We start from the raw sequence: 27,966 nt of genomic DNA, 5'->3' as shown, positions 1-27,966 counted from the left end.
GGCGGGAAGTTGCCCTCGAGCTCGCCAGCGCCCTGGATTCCCCACAGCCCCGTCATTGTTACACCACAATGAGACGGGCAGGGCGCTGCCCAGCTGGCTTGGCGCCGGCTCCGAGTCTGGCCTCTCCCCCGCCTCCGCACCTGCGCGGGGAGTGGCTGAGGGAGGTGGGGGCCGGTGGCGAGGGAGACAGTTGCGGTTGCTGTTGCGCAGGTGAAGCGCCGGGCGGGGCTGGGGCAGCCGAGCGAGGGGCGGCGGGATGAGGCTGTGACCGTGAGACGGCCGGCGAGGCAAGGAGACGCTCAGTGAGAGCCCGGAGTCATGGGGGAGCCCTGCCGCGCAGGTTAGTCTCCGCCCTGCCCCGCCCGCCCGCGGGCTGCAGCTAGGGCTGGGGGGGCGACGGGCCGTACTGAGCCGAGATGGGCTGGGGTGTCTCTGGCTGAAGGTCCGGGGGCAGGGCGCGGCCGCTTGGCACTGGGCAGAGGGTGGCGGGCGCGCTGCGTCGGGGCAGAGCAGAGCAGAGCAGCCTGTGGGGGAGGCAGAGGCGATGGGGAGAAGAGCCCGAATACAGCAGGGCGGAGGCGCGGCTGGGTGGAGTGTGGGGGACTGCCTGGGGACCGCGCGGGGACGGGAGCGGGGCGCCGGTGCGACCTTCCTGAGAGAACAGAGCAAGGAGATGTTGTGTACGGCTCCTGGAAGCGGATGGAGAAAGACCCTGCGTGTGTCCCTAGGGCAGCACCTAGCGACCTGAGATACCTGCGTTGAGGTGTCTGGTCTACACAAGTTGTAGCACTGATTTCACTGCAGCTGTGTGATGTTTAGCAAAGCATACAATGTAATCCAATGTAAACACTCTGTGCTGTGCCCACACTAGGGGTTGCATAGTTACACTGGTGCAAAAATTGTGCCGAGAAGTCACCTGTAGCTGATTTGATGCCTACCTCTATCTCACCTGTTTTTACAGTATTCCCATAATTTAAACACATCTCTCTCAGTATACACACACATTGAGTGGCATATTTAGCACCCTGGGTCTCTGATCCTGAGTGGGACTTTTGGTTGCTGCTGCAATACAGTGTTTAATATATTAAAGTGCAGTTCTGCTCTGAAAGGTGATTGTAAGAATGTCACCTTCTCAAATCTGTTATCTGCACCAAAAAAGCAGCAAAAGGGTGACTGTCCATTGGCTCCATTGACATTGTACTGGGTAAAAGTACCTACTGATTCCGTACAATTTCAACAAAAATCGAACATGTAACTCTTTATTTAATATCTTAGGGCCTGATCTTACTATCCTTGGACAAAACTCTCAGAACTTATCAAGGAGAGTTATTTTTTAACTAAAATATACTTAATGGGCCCTGCTGTATTGAACAGTAACTCTATCTGGATAAAAATGACCAAGTCAAGGGCATTCTGCTTCCTTCTTATCTCACCCTTGGGGTTGCCATCTTAAAAATGTATAAAAGTTACCCCTGTTACAAGATGACAACATTAGCATTTCATTATATCAGAGCTGCAGTTATGTGTTTGGTAACTAGTGTGGAGCAGAGGATCCAGTACTGATACAACCATGGAATGTCAGGCCACACCAACTCTTAAGAAAAGTTGGAACTACTTTTGGAAGTTCTTTAAAACTTCCATGGTGGGCTTTGTACTCTTCATAAATACTACAGCATTTCAGCCTTATTCCCTGAACAAGTGTTTCTTTAAACTGGCTTTTTTAGCTTCAACTTTTCTTCCCATTTTAAAAAAAATCATAGTCCTATTTGCCCTACAGTGTCCAAATACTGTGACCCATTTTTTACATAAAACAAGATGGGAAAGGAAGGAGTTGCATGACCTTTACTGATCAGTGCTCAAGTGAGGTTGACTGGTTCTGCATGAGTTGTGTCAATCTAAGTGAAAATTGCCAGAATTCAGGGCCCTTGTCATTAAGGGAGAAATAAAATGGATGGAGAGATGAAGGTGAAGCTGACTTCACAGAGTATCTCATCGAAAGTTAAGCTCTGTAAGAATACTCACTAGTTTGAGGGTCCTGTGATATCTGCACAGTGAAATGAGAGCAGAGTTGTGGTGTGAAAAGCTTAGATGAATTTCTTTGCATATTTGAAGGTGACCTGTAAAGTTGCAGGAGAAGGGGGGAAAATGAGTTTGTACCCTAACTTTTTTTTTTCTTTGTGTGAAAAAGAGGTTTGAAAGATGTGTGGCAGTGCTTTTTTTTTAAACTTAAAAATATCAGGAATGCCAATCCATACTTCTGTTCTTGTAGGAGGACATATTGGATCACCCAAGGGTATGAATACGCTAGAGCTGGAAGGTGTAAATTCAGTCTTGTGGAAATATACCCATGCTCGCTATGATCGAGTTAGCATACCAAAAACAGAGCATAGCTGCGGTAGCATCCGCAGCAGGAGGAGCTCACTGCCCTGAGTTTGTACCCATCTGAGATGCTCGGCATGTACTTGGGGTGGCTAGCCCTGCCCACCGCTCATGCTGCTGTGGCTGCACTCTGCTTTTAGCACAGTAGCTCAATCCTAGCTAGTGCATCTATGTCTCCTCAAGCTGGAATTTACATCTCCAGCTTGAAGTGTAGACATACCATCAAAGATATAGATTAGCTTGTAATTGAAACTTAAACAAAGTAAGATTTTCTTCCAACTGTTAAAGTTAAATGGTTAACAAAAGCAGAATTGTATATACTCTGACTAAAAAGAACCACCGTAATTAATCAGTTTTCACTTACCCAAAGCAACAGAGAATAGGATACTGTGGTAAGATTATGGATAGAATAGCGTAGGGCATCATATCCGTGTGTGGAATCCGGTGGCAGCTTGGAAAAGAAGGGAATTTGGTTGGGTTTAGAACTGTATGAGGTTGATTTTCAGAGTGATGAGGTGGCTGTAAAGAGTAAATATTTAAATAGTATAGGATGGCATATTGGAAGGACATAAGGCACATGTGGGACAGTGACGTGTGATTAAAATGTTCTGCCACTGAACAACTTTTTGAGTGCACCTGCCATAATGCAGTATTAAAGTGAGATGTTTTGAGTTCCAGTTGTGTATCAAATGTGGTCATTATTCTAGAGACATTTTATTGAAACTGTATAATTGATTTTTATTGATTTTTCATAAAGAAAGACAATGAAAGTACAAAGGGTAAATCACTTACAGAATGTTTGATGGATACTTTCCTCCATCTACTGAGGGGGTCTCCAGCCTGATTTTGGACCTTCGAATCTTGAATAAGTACATGAAGCAGCTATGGTTCTGTATGGTCTCCCCCACAACTGTTATCCATTCATTAGATCCAATGAGATTGGTATACTCTCCTCGACTTGAGGGACGTGTATTTTCATGTGGTGTTCCACATGAGCCACAGAATATTTCTAAATTTTGTTGGAGAAGGAGACTACTTCCAGCTGACAGTTCTGCCCTCTGGTCTATCATCTGCACTAAGGTTTTTTGCCGAATGCATGGTCCAAAATCGGGCTGGAGACCCCCTCATCTTGCTTTGGATGTTAGGAAGTAGCAAGAGTAGAACCCACTGGCTCCAGCAGTGAGGGGGCAATTCTTCTGTGGCTCACCTCTGCCACTGGTACTTATTGGTATATCCTCACCTATATGACTCGCTGGTATGGAGTCACTCCTGTCAGTAGATGGAGGAAAGTATCCCTCAAACATTCTGTCTGTTTACATGCTTAGGACTGGAGAGAATAGAATTTATTGATATAGTCCTGGTTTCAGCCCTAACCAGGGCTATTCTAGCGCCATCAATGTTTCTATCTATACAAGGCCTCTATGCATCCTTCAAGGGACATCCCCTAACCTCAGTGAAGAACTGCCTCAGGATCCTGGAACATATGGCAGTGTGCACTTATGGGACCTTCCTCCCCTTCACCCCCATACCACGCTGCATCTCAGAGGGTTACGGACATGGTTCAAGTTGGTGTACATCACCTGAGCAGATCCCAGACAAGGTCCTATTGTCCGCTTATCCTTACATACTTTTACTTTTTTCTGTAGAGCAGCGGTTCTCAAACTCCATTGCATCATGACCGCCTTCTGATAACAAAAATTATTACACGATCCTGGGAAGGGGGACCAAAGTCTGAGCCTGAGCCCGAGCCCGAAAACCAGCGTCCTGGGCAGAGGGGCCAAAGCTGAAGCCCAACGGCTTCAGCCCTGTGCCGGCGGGTTGTGACCTGAACGCCGCCGCCCAGGACTGAAGCCCTTGGGCTTCAGCTTCAGTCCTGGGCAGTGGGGCTTGGTTTTCGGCTTCAGCCCCAGCAAGTCTAATGCCAGCCCTGGTGACCCCATTAAAATGGGTTGCGACCCACTTTGAGGTCCCAATTTACAGTTTGAGAACCGCTGCCACAGAGTGTGTTCAAAGCCATGAATCAAAATCCAGATAGCAGAAGGACCTGCCCAGTGGCATTTGTTGGTTAGATACTACATGTAGTTGTAAAACTGAATACTAAGGACCCAATCCTGTAAACCAGTGGTTTTCAAACTTTTTTCATTTGTGGAACTGTAAAAAAATTTTGAATGGTGGTGTAGACCCCTTTGGAAATCTTAGACATAGGGCTTGTTCACACTTACCCATAAATTCGGCGGCAGTCGACGGGAGTTACGCAAACCACGCAGAGTAGTTTGCGTAACTCCCGTTGACTGCTTCTGCATGCTGTTCACATTGCACGGAGCCGACGGGACAGTGTTCCCGTCGGCTCAGCGCTACGCTAGTTGAGGAGGTGGACTTATTCAGTCGACTCCCTCATCGATTGAGCAGGTCTCACTGACTGCTCAATTGATCATGAAAGATCGATCTGGCGGCAGCGAATTTGCCGCTGCTGGTGTAAATATAGCTTTAGTCTCCACTGACCACAGGTTGAAAACCACTGTTCTGTGATAAAGAGAACCTTTTGCAGACCCCTTAGATATGGTCTGTGGACCACAGGTTGAAAATCACTGCTGTAAACATTAATACTTACATACTTAACTTTATATGTGGGTTCCCATATGTGTAAGTGTTTATAGGGTTGGGACCTAAATTTGTATTCACTTCTCACAATGGTACTAAACCTTTCACCTTGCATTGTTTTATGATTTAGTTATCACTTTCAACTAATGTAAGGATATAAACAGTACTTATCTGTATAAATAGATACTGGGTAGTACACCTGTCCTGTACAGAGTACAATAAACAATGTTATGTGGTAGTTAGCAATCCATTTCCTGTATGCATAGGAAATAGTTAGAAGAACAGATGAAAGGACAGAGGAACAGGAAAAGAAACTTTTTGTATGTGGGCAGATGAGACCCCCTCTCCTGAATTATCTATCCCTTTCTCCCCTTGTTTTTTAATAAAACTTTTAAAATCCCTGTATCCTGTTGTTTTCAGTTAGTCTATTTCTACATTTGTTGTTTTTAAACTTGGTTTTTTTTTTAAATAATCATGTTACTAACAATCTTACATGTTGCCTGTAAGATCACATCTTGGGTGAGTACATTAGCTAGTAGGCTGCCGGTTATAAGGGAGAGGCTTCTCTACCTCCCCCCGACTTCCTGGCTGTTTTGTGAAGCGAGGCACTTACTAGATCAGGCCTCACATGCAACCTAGAAGGAAGCAGTAGTGTGCATGCTTAGGTGGGAAATTGGTGCCTAGAATGAGATTGCAGTGTGCATGCCCAGAGGCAAAATCTTAGGTGCTGAGTAAATTTAGGATTAGGCAGCATCCAAGTGGGGGCTTTGTGAATCATAGTGGAGCCTAAAAATGGGGTGTAGGTGTTTAAGTACCTTCCCGGATCATACACTAGAATTGTTTGTAGTATTCCTATACACAACTCTTAGATAAATCACTTCCCTACTCCTGCTCCCTATTGCCCTTTTTATATATCCAAGGATCCATTTAGCCTTTTTGCCATAGCATCATTCTGGGAGCTCTGACCCCTAAATCCTTTTCAGAGTTGCTGCTTCCTGGGTACAGTTCCCCATTCTGTGGGTATGGCCTGCTGTCCTTACTCCTAGATGCATAACTTTGCATTTGGGTATATTAAAACACATTTTGTTTGAATAGGCTAGCCTACCAAGTGATCTACATAGCTCTCTATGACTGCTCTCTCATTATTAAGTACCACTGCATTAGTCTGTGTTATCTGCAAATTTGATCAGAAAGTCGTGCAGTCCTAAGTCAAACGCCTTGCACAAGTCTAAGTATATGACATCTACACTGATACTTTTATCAACCAAACTTGTAGTTTTATCAAAGAATGAAATCAGGTTTGTTTGAGAAGATCTATTTTTCATAAAAGGACGTAGACTGGCATTAATTATATTTATCCTTAGCTCTTTATCAACTGAATCCTGTATCAGCTTTTCCATTATTTTGCCTTGGATTGATGTCAGGCTAGCCAGTCATTAGTAACCCATGTCATCCTGCTTGCCCTCTTTGAATATTGGCACATTAGCATTTTACCAGTATTCTGGAATTTTCTTGGTATTCGAAGCTTTATTCAGAATTAACATCAGTGGGCCAGAGATCTCGTCAGCCAATTCTTCTTGGAATCTTAGGTGCAAGTTATCCAAACCTGCTTACTTTAAAATACTTATCACTAGTAGATGGTGATTAATATATTCCCTAGTTACTAGTGAACCAAAAAGTACTTTGTCTTTTTTATGTGATACTTCTTTCCGAATACAGAATAGAAATATTTATTGAACATTTCTGCCTTTTCTACATAATTATTTGCCATCTCCATCTAGTAATGTATCTATACAATGCTTAGGATTTCTTTTGGTTTTTAATATACTTTAAAAACTCCTTATTGTTCATAGCCCAGCTGGCCATGGATTTTTTCTCTGTTGTTTTTTGGCTTTCGTTATCAATCTTCTGCACTTAATAAATTCTGATTTATGTCAATTGCTACCTGTTTCTCTTTTTTGCCATTTGTTATATCTTGCTTTTTTATTTTTAATTGCTGCCTTTACTTTGCCACTGAATCTGGATGGGCTTTTAGTCAAAGTTGTTCTCTCTCTTCATTATGGAATCATGGCTTTTTGGCCATCTAATATACTCTTAAAAAACTCACAATTTTTAATCACACTTTTCTGTCTAATTTTTTTCTCTGTTTTGCTCATAATTTTCTTCAGCTTTGGGAAAATAGCCAACTGATGAAATGACATAAGTGAATACAATAACAATTGGGTTTTCATCTAATTTAAAAGTTAAGAAGAAGGAAATAAATTGTCTGCTTAATTTAATCAAATTATAGTATTAATTTAATCATTTTGCATGTTAAGCAAAAAGTGTTTCATGATAAACACTCTAGCATTAATTTAAAGAGAAATGAACTAGCTAGATAACAGCTACTACACATTAGAATTTTATAATAGGATGAGCAAAAGTAATTTTCCATAATTTGTATGAAAAACAAGGATCCATCAGCATAAAAATGTCTCTGTTCTTTCAAAAAGGGATCTGCTAAAGATAAAATCTCCTAGTTTAGCATCTGGTGGAAGTTTTCAATAGACTGGCAAATCATTAGTTTCTTGCCAATATTTAACTGTAGTGGATGTTTTTGTTCTTGGTCCTTGGTAATGACTCAGTATTTGACATCAGCAGGCAAAAATAATTTTTCAATCTTGTATTTAATTTCTGAATGGTGAATAACAAACCAAATTTGAATTCTAATATGACACTTACATTAGGTGCATACTAATCTATTCATAAATGAAAGAAATTTTTCATGGTAGTCATTGAGAAGGAATATTGTTTTGGTCATTGATAAGTGTAGGAGGATCCCATAAGTGACTTAATATATTTGAAATGATTAAAAGTTCATTATTAGATGATATGAAAGCTGCTCATGGGAGGGAAACTAAGGAATCAACCAAAAACTGATAGAAACAGATGTCATTCTGTTTGGGTTAGAGTTCTTTTGATAATGGTATATATTCCTTTTGAGCCTCTGTTGATAAGAGAGTGTCTACTGTCCATTTATAGGGTGTCTATTTATAGGGCTATAAATATGCAGGGTGCTTAAACCATGTACCTTTGTACCTAAACAGGGGTGTAGATGTTGCTTCAGAATGCGGAGTAACCTGAGACACCATTCAGTAAAGCCAACATTTATTAAAATTAGCAATTAAACTTGATCGGCGATCAGGAGAGAACATCACCTGAACATCCACTCAGTGGTGGTTCAAATAGGGACTTTTCTTTAATGGATCACTGACACTATTCATCCTTAAAATGTTCAGAGTTTTGTCTCATTAGTTCACATTGTCTAAAGTGCATAATGGATGTCAGTATTGCTTCTAACAAATACAGCTTGCTGTAAAATACTGTATTTGGCATTCCAAAAATCTTTAAATCTATAACAAATAGAATGACTTAGCATCATTATAAAAAGACAGATTGATGCACCACGTATGATTAACACCTCTCCCATCATTCCCCTCCCCTCCCCCCCAACAAAAAAGTCCTGGCCATTTGTATTTTTTCTTATGGCTCTTGTTCCTTACATTTACCTGAAAAAATCATTTAAAAAAACCCGCCCCAAACTAAATTGTTAAATTTCTGTTAAATTACCAGAAAACAAAATAGAAAAACAGGGCTACCATTTCAGTCCTGTAGGGTGTGTCTGCACTACAATTAAACACCCATGGTTGGCCCAGGCCAGCTGACTTGGGCTCATGGGATTCAGGCTAAGGGGTTGTTTAATTGTAATATAGATGTTCAGGTTCAGGCTGCAGCCCCAGCTCGGGGATCCTTCCACCTTTCAGGATCCTAGAGCCCTGGCTGCAGTCCAAGCCTGAACATCTACAGCACAATTAAACAGCCCCGAGCCTAAATCAACTGGCACAGACTAGATACAGGTTTTAATTGCAGTGTAGACATCTATAGTGACCTAGGTGTGGAGTTCTCTTTACACCACCTGCTGGACAACCTGATTGGTCAGCAGCCTCCAGCCCTCCCTCATTTTTTCCATAAGGGTAGGATAAGTTAATTTACAATTAAACTTTTGTTTGTTAGTGGCCTGGTAGTGCTCATTCACCACGTCACAATTTATTAAAATTACTTTTATATATAAAATACCAATATGAGAACTAGATGGCTTTCTAAATGTTGTATAGCATGCTTTCTACATTCGTTCTTTTGTTGTGCATCTTTTAAGAAGAGTACCTTTTTTTCCCCCCTCTTCTTCCCCAGGTGCTGTTCTTTCTTTTGTTTGTCACGACTCTTATGAAGCCTGGTGTCAGATCATCAATGTGTCGGAAACACAGGCCCCTTTCTTTATCTATCCAGACAAACATTCCAATGAATCAAACCTGAGTGTTTCTACGTCTGCAGGAAGCAAATATAGGCTCCATGTGGGTGTGGCCCTGGCAATAGGTTCCAGTATTTTTGTTGGCTCCAGCTTTATACTGAAAAAGAAGGGCCTTCTGCAACTGGCTGACAAGGGAGTCACCAGAGCTGGTAAGAATTGTTCACTTGCTTATCTTTGACAAAAAGACTCTGTGTTTATTAATCATAAACCAGCAAGTTCAAGGTTCAAGCCAACTGATGTTTTCAGTAGTTGGCTACAGGTAATACTGAATTTAAGAACCTTTAGGGGGATGCAGTTCGGAGTGGGTGTTATATGTATCCAAGGTATTTCGAATGCACCCACCACAATAATGTCTAGGTGCCAGATAAAATGTTCTTCCACTGCTCCACTCCCAAAAAAGATTTTCACTGTTTCTCCCCTTTCAGTATAAGTGGGGGAAACATTTGAATTATGATAATACAGTTATAAAAGTAAGTGTTTGAATATGTGCCCAGTTTGCGGAGTTGCAGGATGTGGAATTAGGGCAGTCTGAAGAGAACTGAACTCTGTTTTTGTAATAGAGCTATCATGACATGTCACTTCAAAACAGAGTTTTAATAAAAACTTACTAGCTAACTTACTGATTATATTTTTAACAGCTATGTAGTACAGGAATTATCTCTGCAGTAAGAGTGAGTTGGCTTAATTGTACTCCCATTGAAGTCAGTAAGAATAGGGTTAGACTAATTTGGAGTGCTTTTGAAAATCTCACCATACTGCTATTAGAATTATCACTTAAGTCCTTTTTGAAGGTTTTGAGTTTGTTTTGGTTTGCTATTTTTCTTTTGTTTGCAATGTTTCCTGAAAAATATAATGCCCTACCATTCTGATTGCTCTCAGTATTTGAGGAACAATGGATTTCCCAATATATAACTTGTTTGTATTTTGGATCAGAAAGCTTTGGATAGCTGTAGCAGTGTTATTTTTTTAATTTAAAAAAAAGTTTTATGGTACTTTAAGCGTATTCAAGATGCATCTTGATATATATAGCTGTGTGGGCTCTGATGTAGCAAAGCACTTATGCTTAAGTTTAAGCACGTGAGTAATCCTAATGAAATCTTATTATCCCTTCATGTGTTTACTGAAAGTTCATGTTCAAGACTTGAAATAATAGAATTTAATATTAAACAATTATATTTTTATGAATAACTCAAAATTAGGTGTAGTTGACGCTCTCCATGTCACATACAGATTGAACATTGCTTTAATTTGAGTAAATTTTATAATCTACAGAATTTGTAATATTTATCACAATCTGAACTTTGAAGCATCATTTTAACAACTTTTTTTTCTAATATTAGAAAATTATTTTTCCAGGACAGGGTGGATATTCTTACTTGAAGGAATGGCTCTGGTGGGCAGGATTACTTTCAAGTAAGTCTCAATAAAAATGTTTCCACCTTTCTTTGATAAACTACATCTAAAACAAAGCAATGTGTGTAACTTTTTAAAAGGGGGGTTTAATTTGTTAATAAATAAACTCTAAGGGAAAAAAGGTAACTTTTTGGGCATAAAGTTACCTTTATGCCAAATTTTATTCTGGTATTCTCAGGATTCCCCATCTTCATGAAGTGCTCTTTTTGCTTTGCAAAACTCTTCTGCGTCTTGATGAATAAGGAGTTTTCTTTAGTGACTAGTTGAGGTTACTTTGAGGCTTGTTTTGTTTGATTTTTGTTCTCTTCCCTTCTGCTCCCAATTATGTTAAACAAATCTAGGAATACAAATTGGAGCTGGGTGGAAAGAGGAAAATAGTAGCATATGAAAAGCTCTCCTCACGGCTACCATGACTGTTATATTTTAATATACCAATACAGTACTTTGAAAACTGTTCCTGTGTGTGCATTAACATTGTAATATATTTTGGTTACGTTCAGCAGTAATTGGTAGATATGCATAACTTTGAAAACAACATTTGGACATTAGTGTAGGTAATAAGAAATATTATTTAACTACCCACCTTTCTTATCACACATTTTGTCTTCTATCTAGTGCCCATCGCCTTAATACTTCTAACAGTTTTTTTCTGAGCTAATATTGTTTCTTTTGTAGTGGGAATAGGAGAGGCTGCCAACTTTGCTGCCTATGCCTTCGCACCTGCAACCTTGGTTACCCCATTGGGTGCACTGAGTGTTCTTATAAGGTTAGTATGAACTGAAATCAGCTACTGAAAAGTGAGCCTTTTTCTATAGTAGAAAATACAGTATTTTATTGTGCAGGGAGGAGTTTTAAAAGCAAACACTGTATGGTAAATCCAGGTCAAAATTTGGCTCATAGATTACAAGGCCATCATCTAGTCTGACTCCCTGTATAACATATGCTCTAGGAATTATTTGGGAGAAGTTCTATGGCCTATCTTCTAGAAAAATATCTAGTCTTGATTTTAAAATTGTCAGTCATGGAGAGTCCATCATAACTCTTGGTAAATTGTTCCAATGACTAATTATTCTTATTGTTAAAAATTTACACCTTATTTCCAGTTTGAATTTGTCTAGCTTCAACTTTCAGCTGTTGGCTTGTGATAAATATGTTTCTCTACTAAATTGAAGAGCCTATTATTAAATATTTGTTCCCAGGTATGTACTTATAGTATGTAAGCAAGTCACCCTGGGTCTTCTCTTTCTTAAACTAAATAGATTAAGCTCTCTGAGTCTGTCACTATAAAGCCTGTTTTCTGATCCATTAATCAATCTCATGGTTCTTCTCAGAACCTTTGCCTTTTCCCTTTGCCTTCTGATAGAAATTATCTTTTTATTTGATAACTCAATTTACTTTGAGTGGGAGAGAGAGAATAACCTATTTTGTTTAACAAATCAATAATTTGTGCATCCCTATTGGCTTTCCAGCTATCTGATAAACTGTTTTCAAACCACTGCACACTAGTGTTGTTAGTAATGCTGGTATGTATTGCTGGGAACACAGTTATGTTTTTGCTCCCCCTTTCCCGAATGTTTAATAACTGTTTAATAACTGAAACACTTCAGATATGTTTCTCACTGTTTTTTGGTTTTGACAAATAATAATGAACTTATTTTTAAAAAAATGAAATATAGAATCTGTCAGTTCAAAATGTATTTCCCAAACCTTTTCCTTTTCATGGTGGGGTTATTTTTTATTAAAGTAAAATGCTTCTGCAATTTCTTTTCAAATCAATTTTGGCAATGGAAAAAAGGAAAAGGAAAAGGAAATTGGAGCTTTTTATTATGTTCATTAAAATTCATTGCTTCCCCATATGCAGAAATAAGTAGCTCCCACTTACTTAAGCAAATACATAGTCAAGGCTTTCCTTAGAGAACAGTAGATATTGATTAGCAATTATGATAAATTCTCCCCCATCTGGTGATGGCATCCTTATGGCATTTGGTGGCAAGGGTAAGAATTGGCCCATTCTCTTTAAATGTAGCTGAACATTTTAAAACGTTTTATGATTTAGGATTGTAAACAAGTTTTCAGTTAAAAGGCTATAAATTCACTATTAAGAATAAATAAGCAGAATTGGTGTCTGTGCAGGGTGGATGCATAGAAGAGTCCAGAGGCAAGAGATAAATAATTTCAGTGCAGACTTGACATGCAGTTTGCATTGGAAATATCGTGTGCACCCAAGTGATTCACTGGATTGTTTTACTAGCTTTCAGAGACTGTATTTGTGAGGTCTTCAGAACAGGGTGTAAGGATAGTTATCAGTGATCTAGAAGAAAATATAAAATCACTGCTGATAAAATGTATGGAATACACAAAGACTGATGGTGTAGTAAAAAATGATGACAGGGCAGTCATACAGAACATTCTGGCTCTCTCAACAAGCTGGGAACAAACAGAATGTGTTTTAATACAGCCAATAAAAATATCATGCATCTAGAAAGAAAGAACGCAGACCAAACCTACAGAATGGGGGACTGGATCCTGGAAAGCAATTACTCTGAAAAGGATTTAGGTATCTTAGGCCATGTCTATTTTACAGACTTCTGATGGCATAGCTCTGTCAGTCAGTAGTGTGATCTCAGACCAACATAGCTGTGCTGGCAGAAGTCCCTATGGTAGACACAGCTATATTGACAAAGCTGTGCTTTTACCTGTATAGCTTGTTTTGCTGAGATGGTAGAGGAGAAATGTGCTTTTACTCTATCAGAAATAAAGCCAGTTTTACCAGAATACCTTCGTCTACACTAGGAGCACTTTGCCAATATAATATATTGGTATTGCTATATCGGTAAGCACTTCTAATATAGACATGGTCTTAGTGGACAAACAATTCACCATAAATTTCCAGTGTGATGCCGCTGGCAATAAGAGCTAATGCAATCCTAGGATGTGAAAACAAAGTAGTAGTGAGTAGGAGTAGGGATCTGGCATTGGTGAGATCAATACTAGAATGCTGCATACAGTTCATATGTCCACAGTTTAAAAGGGAGATGGAAAAATTAAAGAGGGTGCAGAAAAGAGCCACAGAAATTATCAGAGGCCTAGAGAAAATGTGTTACAGTGAGAGGCTTAGAGATCAATCTGTTTAGCTTATTCAAAGAAAATTGAGAGGTGAAAAAGAAAGAAAAAAAAAAAGTGGGACTGTTAAAACACTGAGGACAGGGTGGAAATTAAAGATAATCTAGGTCTGGCCCAACAACTAAACAAATACTTTGCTCCAGCTTTTAATAAGAGTAATGAGGAGCTTGGGGGCAGTGGCAGGATGCTTAATGAGAACAGGAATATGGAAGTAAAAAGTACCGCATCCAAGGTGGAAGCCAGATTCTAACAATTTAATGGGACCAAATGGGGTGGGGGGCGGAGTTTGCTGGATAAACTATTCAAGAGTAGCAAAAGTGACTAGCACATGAAATAATCCCAAGGATTTTTAGTGAATTTGTAAATTTGGGGGTCACACCCTATGACTGGAGAATTGCAGATACAGTACCTGTTGATTCTGGACACTTGGTGATCAGCGTGGATACCAGTGAGACACGGTACGCCTGATTTGCAGATCAATAAGGTTTAATATGCAAGATTTTATATAAATATACTAGTTAAATACAAAGCCTAAAATTAACTACAATATATCGTACTCACTAAGCCTGGAGAGCTAAGCAGTTACTCAGAAGGCTGTATACAGGAATGGCTTTCTTCAGGGGCCCCGCCAGGGAGTCAGTGGATCCTCTGGTCCAACCTGCAGCACCTCCCACGGAGTCAGGTGTTGATGGAGCACCTCCCTTTGTCTATGTGGTGACTACTTATACCCTTCCATAAACAACCTTCACCTAATTATCTCTCTCATTATCATATATGCTAATTACCTACATTGCGTTTCCACCCTTAACTACATTCCATTCTCACCATAATAATTGGGGTCGTCAAAAACAACATCTGGTGATAGGAGGGGCGGAGTAAAAGTATGCCCCTTGGCAATAAAACAGTGTATCCCCAGACATTCAAGGATAACTTGTTGTTCCCAACACCGTTATCTATGTGCAGCTGGTGGATTGTCTGTAATTTAAGTTCTAAATCAAGATTTGAGGACTTCAATAAATCAGCCAGAGCCTATTAAAGGAGGGGGTAGGTAAAGTTCTGTGAAATGCAATATGCAGGACATCAGACCAGATTATCATGATGGTCCCTTTTGGCCTTAAAGTTTATGATACCAGATACTAAAGGGCTCTTTAATTGAGCAGAGAAAAGCATAACAAGAACCAATGGCTTAAAGTTAAAGCTAAACAAATTCAAATTAGAAATAAGTCACAAATTATTATCAGTGTGGGTGATTTACTAGTGGAACAAACTACCAAGGCTAATGGTGGTTTCTGCATCTCTTGATGTCTTCAGGTCCAGACTGGATACCTTTCTGAAAGGTATGCTTTATTCAAAGCCAAGTTATTTGAATCAGTGTAAGAATAACTGGGTAAAATTTAGTGGCCCATGATATATTGGAGGTCAGACTTGAAGATCATATGGTTCCTTGTGGCCTTAAAATCTAATAATAATTATATAAATTTTCTTAGCTTCTGTATAGCCATACTCTTAGAATCATAGAAGAATAGGGTTGGAAGGGACCTCAGGACATCATCTAGTCCAACCCCCTGCTCAAAGCAAGACCAACCCCAACTAAATCATCCCAGCCAGGGCTTTGTCAAGCTGCACCTTAAAAACCTCTAAGGATGGAGATTTCTCTTCTCAATTTGCTTGTTTGCATTAGCATGTACTTAAAAAAACCTGTGTTCAACTAATACATGTTTTGCAATTGTGTAATATTGTATCATTTCATCTATTCATGATGTTGCAGAGTTGTATAATTAGTTAATATGTTGTGATATTGCAGTCTGCAACCGTACCATTTTGGCTCTGTTGGATTTTGCAATTTTAGACATGTCAGGCTGAGTCAGTACTTGGATGGGAGACTTCCAGGGAATATTTAAGTGATACAAGAAGTGATTAAGTAGGTGATGCTTTTCCTTCCAAATCAGTACTATACGAGTTCCTTAGCATTGTGTTGGGAAGGCACTGTGCTGGTGGAAGAAGAGATCCTGATCACTTGTATGACATGAACATTAAATATCCCATGGCACTTTATGTAAGAGTAGAGATGCTTGCCTCTCTGACCTGGCCAGATTCCAGGTCAGATAATTACATTCCATTTACCTAAAATGCTCCCTTGCCATTTCAACTGGATCATACCACTTTCTGTCCAAATTTATTGTAAATGTTACTGTGCATGTGCAGTTTCAGAAGTAGATAAAATGATTTCTAGATGTATCTACGTTTGAATACCGCACTCATCACTGTGTTATTTGCCTGCATATAAATCCCTAATCTTATATGAGAGAGTTGAGATGAGTCTGTTTGTAAAGCAGTGGTATCTTTGTGTATGATGTTATAGATGCTAAAGTAGTATCATGATATTGTGCTGAAACAAAGAGAAATTTTAAAAAGCTAGCAAGTGACTGGGGCACCAATCTTGCTTGGATTGCATGTGAAAATGACCCTGTTCTAGTCCCAAATGGTTGTGGTCCAACAGGACTGCATCCTGTCTCCTACTCTACAGTCCTACGTTTCCCTTTCCGCACTAGCTCCAGAAAAGACAATCTCCAGCCTTTCTAATCCTCGGGGCCATTGATTCTTTGTCTTTTGTTCTGTGCCTTGTCAGTAGGGCTTGTCTCTGGTAGGTCATAGGTATCCAAAAGGAAAAATGACTGGAAAAACTGGAGCTCTGCCTGACTCTGTAAAGTTATGGGGAAGGACGTGGAGGGAAGAGTCAAGGCCTTTTGGAAAGCCATAGAAAATGGGGCAAGATGTATCTGACCTTTATAAAATTAAAAAAGCTTTGGAAAAAGGCTGATGGTTTGGCTGGTTTTCATTAATTCTCTGTTGGTTTCCTCATTCCCAATTCAAAACAATTTTTGAACTTTTTTTTTTGAACTGGTATCACTACATAAAAACATTATGATGACTATATTATAAAGTGATTTGTGCAGCTGAATCCATTACTTGTGCTTTTTTTTTAAATCCACAGTGCAATATTGTCTTCCTATTTTTTAAATGAAAAGCTGAATGTTCATGGGAAGTTGGGCTGCATATTGAGCATTTTGGGGTCAACGGTGATGGTTATTCATGCACCTGAAGAAGAGGAGGTCACTTCTTTAGATGAAATGGAAATAAAACTGAAAGATCCAGGTTTGTAATTTAATAATAATAATCTATATTTAATGAAAAAAATACTTCTCAATGTCTCTTACTTTCATGGATATGTCCGCTAGTACTAGACCTGTCCATAAGTGTTCTACTGATTTATATGTTGCCACCACCATCACTCCATTCACTTTCCCCTGAAGATGAAAGTGGACTTTGATATTGTTTTTGTGTTTTACTTCAATGTGTAGCATATCTTGAAGGCTAAAGTCAGGCTATGAATGTAAGCAAGCGAGACTTACTTGAAGCATCTTTAGACTAGTATTTAAAAAATAAACAAAGAAAAATCAGTATATACAAGAAACTCTAAACACTGTGTCTGTTATCACATTAAGACCATGATAATAGTTCCTATGCTGGAGTTAGTGACTTATTGCCTAGTGCTCCCAGTTCCCAATCTGCAGATCTTGGCGAATATGCAGGAGACACAGGCCATTTGTGCTGAGACTTTGTGTGGGTCAGTTATGACAGCATCCAGAGTTCCAGTCTGTTTGTGCTATGCTGGCAGCAGAGGAGTTGCTAGTTTTCACATTACTTATTTAAACAGAATAACTAATATTTATATCTGCTTTTTTAAAAGTATAAATAAATAAACTGGGGGAGTGGGAAAGACTTTAAGGGCCTGAGGTCAGTCTTTAGAGGCTCTTCCCTCTCCGTCTCCTTCACTAGCCTCCTTGCCCTCAGTCCTAGGCAGCTAAGTCATTTTTTGGGGGGGGGGGGGGGGGAAGAGGGGAGAGGAATACTTGTCTTCCATTCTCCCATCTGCCCCTCTCTGGTGAGAGACAATGAGTGATAATCTAGGGAAGAAGTGTGGTATTGGCACCTGTCCTGTCAACCAGTAATGCAGAACCTTGAGAGTGGTGATGTTTGTTTCTGCCTCTCCACTCCACGCGTTACTAGTGGATGGTCCTAGTGTTGCTTCAACATGCCCCATAACTGCTGAGCAGCATCTGTATTCAACAACTAATCTGCCTCCTTTGCATCCCCTAATGTTGTTGCACTGAGAGGTCCTGGGGGACAGCCTCCCAGAAGAGATTTAAGAGATAGTAAATATGGAATAATGGAAACCAAAAGGTTACGTATAAAACAAAATCATGACACACTTTCTAGAAACTAAACTTAAATTCTCTCTAAGGATGTTTCTCACCCCAAATGTCTTTTGCAGCATTTCAGCCAACCCTGGTTGAGTTTCCGTTTTCATGAATGTAACACGATGTCTAAGTACTTCCTGAGGTGCAAGCTAAAAGGGTGTCTTTTTGCCTTTATCTTGTATTCCCCAAAAGTTCATTGTCTGCCCCCCCGAGACAGCGCAACCCCCTTTGGTTCAAGCTATGGTGGCTTGTCTCCCTGTTGACTTTGCATGTAAATGGGGTTCCCATCATGTTGGCTTACAATACTAAATTTAGATTTCAACAGAGATACACCTCTTACCTGTTTGAAAAAACCTGTTTTTCTCTTTAGTTGGTGACAGACTTTAAAACATATTTAAAGCATACGTACGCACCATTCCTTAAATATCATCCATACATACATCTCATGACAATCATGAGGATCGGTATGACATAATTTTTGTTTTAGAGACCTCACATGACATTATTCATGGATAACTGCCATGAAAGCTGTGTGCTAGGTATTGTGAGTTTGTCAGGCATGTTAGGGGTTTCTGTTACATAACCCTGAAGCCTTTGTTAGTTGGCATTGATGGGTTCTTAGTTACACTAGCTTGTATCCGAAATCCTTGTCCTTCTTCGAATAGTGTCCCTATATGTGCTCTCCTTTACGTGCACATGTGCCCCGCCCGCTCGCCTTTAATTGGAGATTTTCATTAGCAGTGTCTGTTCGGCCTGTGCATACACTGCTCACATCCTTGTGCACTGCAGTGAGGTTATATCAGGCTGCACAGGTGAACCGCCTTCAGTTCCTTCTCAACCGCCTCAGCCTGAGACGGAGCCTAGTGTGTCCACATTTTGCATGCCTTTGCTGATTGCTGACTTTGGTCTAGCTTTAGTTTAGTTTAGTTAGCTTGTTAGTTAGTTGTGGTTTGTTTTATTTCCTTCAGGGAAATCTTCCCTGTGAGGAGCATATCCAGTTCACCATGGTTTAAACCCTGACTCACCTGTAGAGAGTTCATCCTTGTCAGTGATGGGGCAGTGTAAGTGTATTCACTGCCTAAGAGAATCATATGTCATATAGAAGTGCAATTTCTGTTTAGCCCTCAAGTCCAGGGCACAAAAGAACCTGGAAAATCAAGCTTTGATGGTTAATGATGGAGCACTCCCTTCACGCTGCTTCGGAACCAAGACAGGAAAACCCACCTGTGCACCAATCTCCAGGGATCTCTAGTGCCCCTTCGACCTCAGCACAGCACTCTCCTAGCAAGGGAAAAGCCTCAGAGATGTCATCTAAAGATCTCAAGAAGAGGAGCTCTAATTCACCTCTTAGGAATCCACCTCTAAAAGACCTCCCTCTTCGAGCAGACTAACAGTCTCGGAGATTTTGACCTCATGACTTGGTACTGTACAGGTGAAGGGCTCCTGTGGTACTGGTGAGGTGGGAAAATCTCACAGCTCTTCTAAGAGCAAACATGGCTTTGGGACGGCCTCAGTACCTTCAGATGGTCAAAGCAAACAGAGAAGACTGGTACTGTCAGACTTAACACCTCTCCTGGTATCCTGTTGGGTTGTTTGATGCCATGTAAAAGTAAAGCCTCCAACTGTGTCAGCAGCGTCTGTGAAGTACCATCATGCAAGGACACACATACCAGTCCATCGATAACACAATCTCACTTGGTGCTGCAACTCTGCTTGGTACCCTGATGCCTCTGATTCTCTGAATAGTGAACAAAACCAGACAGGAAAAGGCCAGTTATCCTAATAGCCCCAACATGGTTGAGGCAGGCATGGTTTCCTTACCTGTTTAATCTACCTCTTTGTCCAGTAATACATCTTCCAGTCACTCCTCAGCTCCTCTCTCAAGACGCTGGTCAACTACTGCATCCCAATCTGAGCATTCTCCACCTCAAGACATGGCTCTGCGATGATTCGTGGGGTTAGAGTCAGTCTATTCTGCAGAAGTACAACAGATATTACTAAATAGTGGTAAAGATTCTACCAGAAAAACTTACTTTCAAAAGTAGAGAAGATTTCTTCATTGATGCGAACTCCAGAAAGCTGTTCCTAAATCTGCCTCGCTTCTACTTACTCTGGATTACCTGCTGCAACTAAAGAAAAGGGTACTGTCAGTTAGTTCTCTGTGTTTATTTGGCTACTTTAGCAGCTTTTCATACCACAGTTGAAGGGTTCTCACTGTTTGCTCACCTTATAACTGTAAGGTTCATGAAAGGTCTGGGAAATCAGTTCCCACAGATGAAAGTCCCCATCCTAGTTTGAAACCTTAATTTGGTTCTTAAAAATATTATGAAACCTCATTTTGAATCGATGGCAACTTGCTCCTTACTGAATTTGTCTATGAAAACAGCCTTCTTAGTGGCTACTATGTTAGCCTGCAGAATCAGAGAAATTGGAGCCTTAATGACATACCCTCCTTTCACAATGTTCTACAAGAACAAGGTTTCCTTATGGCAACACCCTAGGTTTTTACCTCAAGTGTCTTCTGGGTTTCATCTGAATAAATTCATTTACCTAGCATATTCTTTCTAATAATTTCTCCATAATTCCAATCTGCAGACTGCTGTCCATACTCTAGAGGTCAGGAGGCTGTTAGCCTTCTATCTAGATAGGACTAAATCATTTAAAAAATCTCCTAGAGTCTAAGGGTGTCGAACTCGCTCGAGGTGATGGGCCGAAATCACAGAACCTGTACTTTGAAGGGGCCATACAATGCTCCCCGCCAAATATTTCAGGCACTCTGCCCATTTTCGGCGGCGCAGCATCAGTAGTTTTCGGCACTACCGTTTCGCTGTGGGGACACTGACATTGCCACTTTAAGAGATTTCTAGGAGGGATACCCGCCTCCAAAAAACTGAGGGCCACTTTCCGTTTTCGTCGGCAGGGTTCTGGAGGGGAAGGTCTTGCCGCTTTAAGACTCTGGCCCCACAAATCTCTTACAGTGGCAATGCAGACTTTCGGCGGCACCACTACTTACTTTCGGCAGCCGGGATCAAAGAGGTTCGCGGGCCACATAAAAAAGGTTCGCGGGCCAAATGCGGCCCGCGGGCCGTATGTTTGACACCCCTGCCATAGTTTCTTAAAGATCATTCTGGGCCTCTGCTCCAAGACAGAGCAGGGGATTCTGTCCTCTACATTGGCATCTCCTGGAGAATATACTAGAGGTACAGTGCCGTGTACGTGAAAGTTTTGGGTTTCTACATTCACTCCAGGGGATTTCTGGGTCATGCAGCCAGGGCTTCCCCAAGGACTTGACTCAAAAGGTAACCCTGAGGGACAATGAAGCCCTATATGCTGTCTAGTAGGTATTTCTAAAAGACTTATTGTGTGAAGTATCAGCTTATACCTGACAAACAGGGGAGTTTGTTTGGGGGACTTTTTTCCTCTCTTCTTTAGGGCTAGGACTAGGAAGCGAAGACTATGATGGCTACTGAGGCCGCACTAGAAGTGACCCAAGAAAGAGGGGAAAAGATGACTAGATGCAGAAGCTGTGTGATGTATATTATCCTAGAGTGGGTACCCAGCAGAAGCCACTTATGTATGAAATGTTGCCTGGTAGAACTCATGGAAGAGAAGACCTGAGGATGCAGCTGGAGATGATGGTGGAGTTTGAATGAAGATTTGATGAGATGGAGGAGAGGAGACAGGACTCAAGATTGGCAGACACCTGCTGCAGAAGAGCACCCAGAGGGCAGGCTGCTAGATGAGAAGGCTGATCGTTGGAAGAATATGATCATGAGGGTTAAGGAACATGTTTGCTGCACTTGAGAATGAGGAGGAGGCGGCAGAAAATGGGTGGTACGGAAGAAGAGAAGGGAAGCCTGTCCCAGCAGAAGAGACAATAAAGATAGGGCTCAGGTCCCTGTCTAGAGAGGATGAGAATTCTATACAGGAGACTGTGAGAAAGAACAGAAGACAGAATGATCTGCAGACAGAAGAATAGAAGGGAGGAAACCTGAGATTCACTCCAATATCAGGAAGAGGCAGTCTATGTAACTGGGGATTCCTTACTAAGGAGGATCAACATGCTTGTCACCAGAGCAGATCAGAGAACTGTAGGGTGTGCTGTCTGCCAGGAGCAAGGATACACTATGTGGACCTGAGGCTGAAAAGGATCCTGATGGCAATTGTGGGGGCGGGGGGAGGGGGAAGATTCCTGCTGGAGTATGCCAGGCTGGGGAAGATGTTCAAAGAAATGGAGGTTCAGCTGATCTTCAGTGTAATTCTTCCAGTCTCTAGAGGACGACGACGAGAGAGTAACAAGATAAAGAAGATTAACAGATGGCTCAAGGATTGGCATTATGAGGAAGGTTGGGGGATGTTCATTCATTGGGAGACATTCACAGACAGGATTCTTCTCAATGGATGGAATCCACCAGAGTACTTGAGGTACTAACTTTGATCAAGGCTGGCACAACTGATAAGAGCTTTAAGTTAGGAAATGGGAGGAGAAAGTTTGGAGAGACTTGTGTAATTGTCATGCCTGGTTTTAATACATAGGAAAAGGCAAATGAGGATATAGTAAAGGATAAAGGAATATCAGAAGAGGGTAGGCGTATGGACAGCAAAAGAACTATACCCAATCAAGCTAGGAAATTGTGTGTGGTCAGACAGAAACAACTGAGATATTTGTACACTAATGTGAGGCACTTGGGCAACAAAATGGAGGAACTAAAAATACTGATACAGGATGTGAAACCGGTTATTATAGGGATAAGAGGAATAGAAATCATAACTGGAATACCGGTATTGAAGGGTATACACTATTTAGGAGAGAGAGAAATAAAAAGCAAAGATGGTGGGGTAGCCAAAGGATTGTGAAAGAAGTTTTACTGGTGTAGTGTCAGGGGTCTGGTACAAATCCCCAGGGTCAGACATCTCTTTCAGATAATTAGAGAGATAAATACTACTGGAAATTGTGTCATCATGGGAGACTTTAACTTCCCAGATACAGATTAGAGAGCAACTACTACTAATGGTAAATCCAAGTTATTCCTGGATTGAATAGCTAACAGATTTCTTTAAACAGTCACTGAATCAACAAGAGATGTTGCTATTTCATAATTGTTGGTAAACAGTGAGGATATTATAGAAGAGGTGGTCATAGAAAATAATCTTGGATTGAGTGATCATGACTTGATTCAGTTTAAATTAAATGGAAAGATAATAAAAAACAGGTTGGTAACAAAAGTTTTCAATTTCAGAAGAAAAGACTGAGACATTAAGGTAACTAGTTAGTGAAGTCATAGACTGAGGAACTCAGGGACTTAAATGTGAAGTCTAGGAACTTCTTTAAGTCAGAGGTGCAAACACTATCTGAAATTTGCATCCCAAGCAAGGAGGGTAAAAAACTCGTAAGGAATGGCTCCAGACCTAACTCAAAAAGGTTATTAGGAGTAAGCAGCGAGCCTATAAAAGAATGGAAGAAAGGACTGATCCACAAAGAAAGCTACATCAGAAAGTGTAGGACTAAGTGAGAATTATCAAAAGTCAAACTGAGTTAGACCTTGCAAAGGAGATACGTGAGATTAGATTAGATTAAACTAGACTAGACAGACATTACAATTTTTTGAAGCTCAGGCTCATTAAAACATATCTTTGATCAATAATGGACAATGAGAGACTCACATTACTTGCTATTTTATTGCTTGAAAATGCCATTGGCCAGTCTTTGGAGATCTCTGATGCTATGCTTCAATTCATGAGAGCAAAAAGTGAGAAAAGCAACCTTTTGAACTAAAGGACTCGGGTTAACATTCTAAGGCTATCACCTTCTATAACACTATTTAATACTGGTCCACCCAATGTTGGTGCACAATTCCATTTCTTGATGTTAGAAACATTTTTATTTTAAGAATCACTGAAATATACTATAAGCTTAGAGGAAAGAAAATTTTTATTTGCTTATATATGGCATGAATAAATACAGATTTACAGATCACAGCGTGCAAATTTATCATCTTATATGACCAGTTTAATTGTGAGTACAAATTGTGCATCAAAATCATGAAATGGGCTACAAATGTAATAAAAAATAAGGTATTCAAAAGTTTAACGAATGGGGGGGAGAGACGGGAGGGCATCAAAGACACGCCTCGCCTGAAGCGCCATTTGGTCTAGGGCTGGCCCTGCACTTAGGGACTAATAAAGAGAGGTTACTCACCCAGTACTGTAGTAACTCTAGATCTTCACCCTATGGGTGCTCCACTTCAGTAGTGTATGTGCCCCACATGTCTTTGATTGGAGATTTTCCAGTCGCAGTATCCCGTTCGGCTTGTGCATGCACTGCTGATATCTTTGTTCCCCAGACCGAAACTATATCAGGCTGCACAGGCATACTGCCCGCAGTTCCTTCACTACCATCGAATTTTAGAAGGAAACGCTGAAGCAGAGGGCAAGAAGGGTGGGTAGTGGAGCGCCCATAGGGACACATACGTTGAAGAACTACAGTTACAGCACAGAGTGAGTAAACTCTTTCTCTTCGTCAAGTGGCATCCCTGTGGGTGCCTCATTTCAGATGATCCCTAAGCAGTAACCTGATATGGAGGAGGGAGCTTCAGAATTGAATCCAGACCAGAGAGGACCATGTACTGAGTACCATGTAGCAGTTCTGTAGATTTCAAATACCGGGACACTTTTCAATAGAGCCAAAGATGTAGGTCGTGACCTTGCAGAGTGAACTGACACACAGAAGGGAGTAGAATGCTGGCAGCATTGTAACAAGCAATAATCAGATACCCAGAAACCCATTTAATTAGTCTTTGGACAGAAATAGTAGAACCTTTAGATCTGTCTGGAAAAAAAAACAAAAAAAAAAACGAACAGTCTAGGACAGGGGTGTCAAACATACATAAGTAATGGTGCCGCCGAAAGTCTGCATTGCCACTTTAAGAGATTTGTGGGGCCAGAGTCTTAAAGCGGCAAGACCTAAACGGAAAGTGGCCCTCAGTTTTTTGGAGGCGGGTATCCCTCCTAGAAATCTCTTAAAGTGGCAATGTCAGTGTCCCCACAGCGAAACGGTAGTGCCGAAAACTACTGATGCTGCGCCGCCGAAAATGGGCAGAGTGCCTGAAATATTCGGCGGAGAGCATTGTATGGCCCCTTCAAAGTACAGGTTCTGTGATTTCGGCCTGTCACCTCGAGCGAGTTTGACACCCCTGATGTAAGTCTTATTTTTTCCTCCACCCTTTCAGCCCACTGATGTAGGTTTTTCCCTGGGAGGAAGAAATCTAACTAATAAAGCCTTCATTTCCAAGTCATTTGGTTGGCAATGACCAGAAATTGTTGCTCTGTTGTGCCTGATTATTGGCCTATGTGAAATGAGTTATTGGTTTTGTTCTAATTTCAAGCAAACGTGGCCACATCACAAACTGGTCCATAGCTGTTTGACTTAGCCGACAGCGCAAAAATTGATGTATACAAGTGGGAAACATGTACTGCTGCTACCAATATTGTACCTGTTTGTGGGTCAAAGTAGAGCTTCTCACTCTTCTTGGCTGTCAATCTGGAACCTTCAATGAATAATATATTCATTCTTTGTTATTAATTAATTAATTAAAAATTAGCATGTGTGTTGTGAACTTTCAAAAATTTGTGGTACAGTCTAAAGCCACAAAGGAATTTTGGGTTCAGGACAAATTTTAGAACTAACACCTAGAATCAATGTTGACTGGAGGTGTTTTGGAATAGTAGGTAGCACTATATAAAAAGCACCAGAAGTAGCTATCAGAACCCTGTTATATTCAAGCACAGCTGTGAAAAAGAGGGTGGGAGGGCTTGACGGATTATAGTGTCAAAAGAAGGATTGCCCAAAATGAGAGGTTGAAACACTGAGACTATCAAGGCCAACCAAAAGCTATGAATTTACTTCAATGGAGTGTCTTTTGGTTAGGCTAATGCAATGGAACCTCTAATGGGGGCAGAGAAAGGGCACCAGTATCTTTTTATAAATGTATATGTTAGTCTGATATAATTCATTAGTTGTCTTTTAAATGGCCAAGTAAAATGTAATTACTTTGCTTACAAATATAAGACTTAATGCCTTAATGTATCAAAATGCTGTAAGCGTAAAGCAGGTTAGATGCTTATACCTAAATACTGAACCAATTTCACTGTTTGAGTAAGTGGGTGCAACTCTATTGACTTCAATGGAACTGTGCATGGTGAATTTGTGCCAATGTTTATGTAGCAGTTAGAAAAAATATATAACCTTTTGTACCTAACTGAATCTGATTTGAAACTGTACTTCATTCATTGTGTGTAACTTTTTTCCCCTCCTTCCCAAACAGTGTTTATTGCATTTGCTGCTGTTATAACCGTGGTCTCCCTGATGCTGATTTTTGTTGTGGCTCCAAGGAAAGGTCAGACGAATATATTGGTCTACATATCAATTTGTTCAGTGATTGGTGCCTTCTCCGTCTCATCTGTCAAGGGCCTCGGCATTGCCATTAAAGAAATACTGGCGCAGAAGCCAGTTTACCAACATCCACTTGTTTATATTTTGGTGGGGACGTTAGTGCTCTCAGTCAGCACTCAGATCAACTATCTTAACAAAGCATTGGACATGTTTAATACATCTTTAGTGACACCAATTTATTATGTGTGTTTCACTACTACAGTTGTGACATGTTCCATCATCCTGTTTAAAGAATGGAATAGCATGGACCTGGGTGATATCATTGGCACCCTCAGTGGATTTTTCACCATAATCATAGGCATTTTCCTTTTGCATGCTTTTAAAAGTATTAATATCACCCTGAAGCAGTTGACATCCACTGCTATAAAAGAACCCTCATTGCCTCTGCATGGATATGATGCTCATCATACTTTGTTGGAGAACATGGAGAGCCCAACCTTGACATATGAAGAGGACAATCCTTTGGTCAGTCGAGGAAATGCACAGAGAGCTATTCACCATTAAAATATCTTGAGATGAAAACCAGATCTACCTAAATCAACCAGAATTGTCTTTTTTTTCCCCTTAGGAAAAAAATCATTGTTTATGAAGTGAGATAAATGTTGGCAACAAGACTATGTGCTTGGAGAAATAGATAAGTCATTATGATGTTAGTTATTGATTACATACAACGGTTTTTGTTTCAACGCCACAAATAGAAACCTGGTGTTGAGACCATTTTTCATTGCCCATCTCTCTGACAGTATATTAGTTTCTTCAATCTCCTTACTGTGGTTTTATCAATTGGAAGATTTCCTTTTCAGCTGAAGAATTGCAATATGTACAATATATACTCATAAAGTGCAATTTTCCTTCATGATGTTGGGTAGTAAACAGCTTTGTAAAGGTGACAGGCACTTTATAGCTATCTTAATATATGCATTATTAGAAAAATATAATGACCATTTCAAAGATTGAAATGCTTAATATATTGCCAAGGTTAATGCGTATTTAACATTCGATTTTGAAGGCTATCAATTAACAGATGTCCTGAAGAAAATACTGGCTTCCCCTGTTAACAGTTCTATACTAAAACTTAATTTGTTTAAATGAGAACTTCATTTGTAACCAGTGAACACTGAGACTACTACAGATACTATGAAACTTATAAAAAGCTTACTTTTGTAGTAGTTTTCTGGTGTCTAGTCTTGTCAAGCCTTTTCTTTTTTCCTCTGTTCCTGTTCTTTGATGCCAAAGTCCAGTTCTTCTAACTGGGTTGCTTATACTTTATAAGGTTTATTCCCCATCTTCTTCCCTGAACCTATGGCCAGGATTTACCAAAAATCTCATGAAGGATTTATTTTTCCTGAAAATGAAAATTTTTTTTTCCCCCTAGAAATAAGTCCACA

General features: G+C 40.4%; 1 protein-coding gene across 1 annotated transcript; it reads left to right on the top strand.

Moving 5' to 3' along the window:
* The first annotated feature begins 209 nt into the window (after positions 1-209).
* NIPAL1 (NIPA like domain containing 1) lies at positions 210-27,966 on the top strand. Its single transcript, XM_067531191.1, has 6 exons — positions 210-340; positions 9,211-9,477; positions 10,685-10,741; positions 11,417-11,507; positions 16,860-17,020; positions 26,451-27,966. Exons 1-6 carry the CDS (start codon positions 319-321, stop codon positions 27,080-27,082), a joined length of 1,230 nt encoding a protein of 409 aa, XP_067387292.1. The 5' UTR covers positions 210-318; the 3' UTR covers positions 27,083-27,966.

The sequence above is a fragment of the Emydura macquarii genome, unplaced genomic scaffold, assembly GCF_026122565.2.
Source record: "Emydura macquarii macquarii isolate MOO-44397 ecotype Brisbane River unplaced genomic scaffold, CSIRO-AGI_Emac_v2 contig_3128, whole genome shotgun sequence".
Lineage (NCBI taxonomy): Eukaryota > Metazoa > Chordata > Testudines > Chelidae > Emydura > Emydura macquarii.
This window is presented reverse-complemented; position numbering and strand designations above follow the sequence as displayed.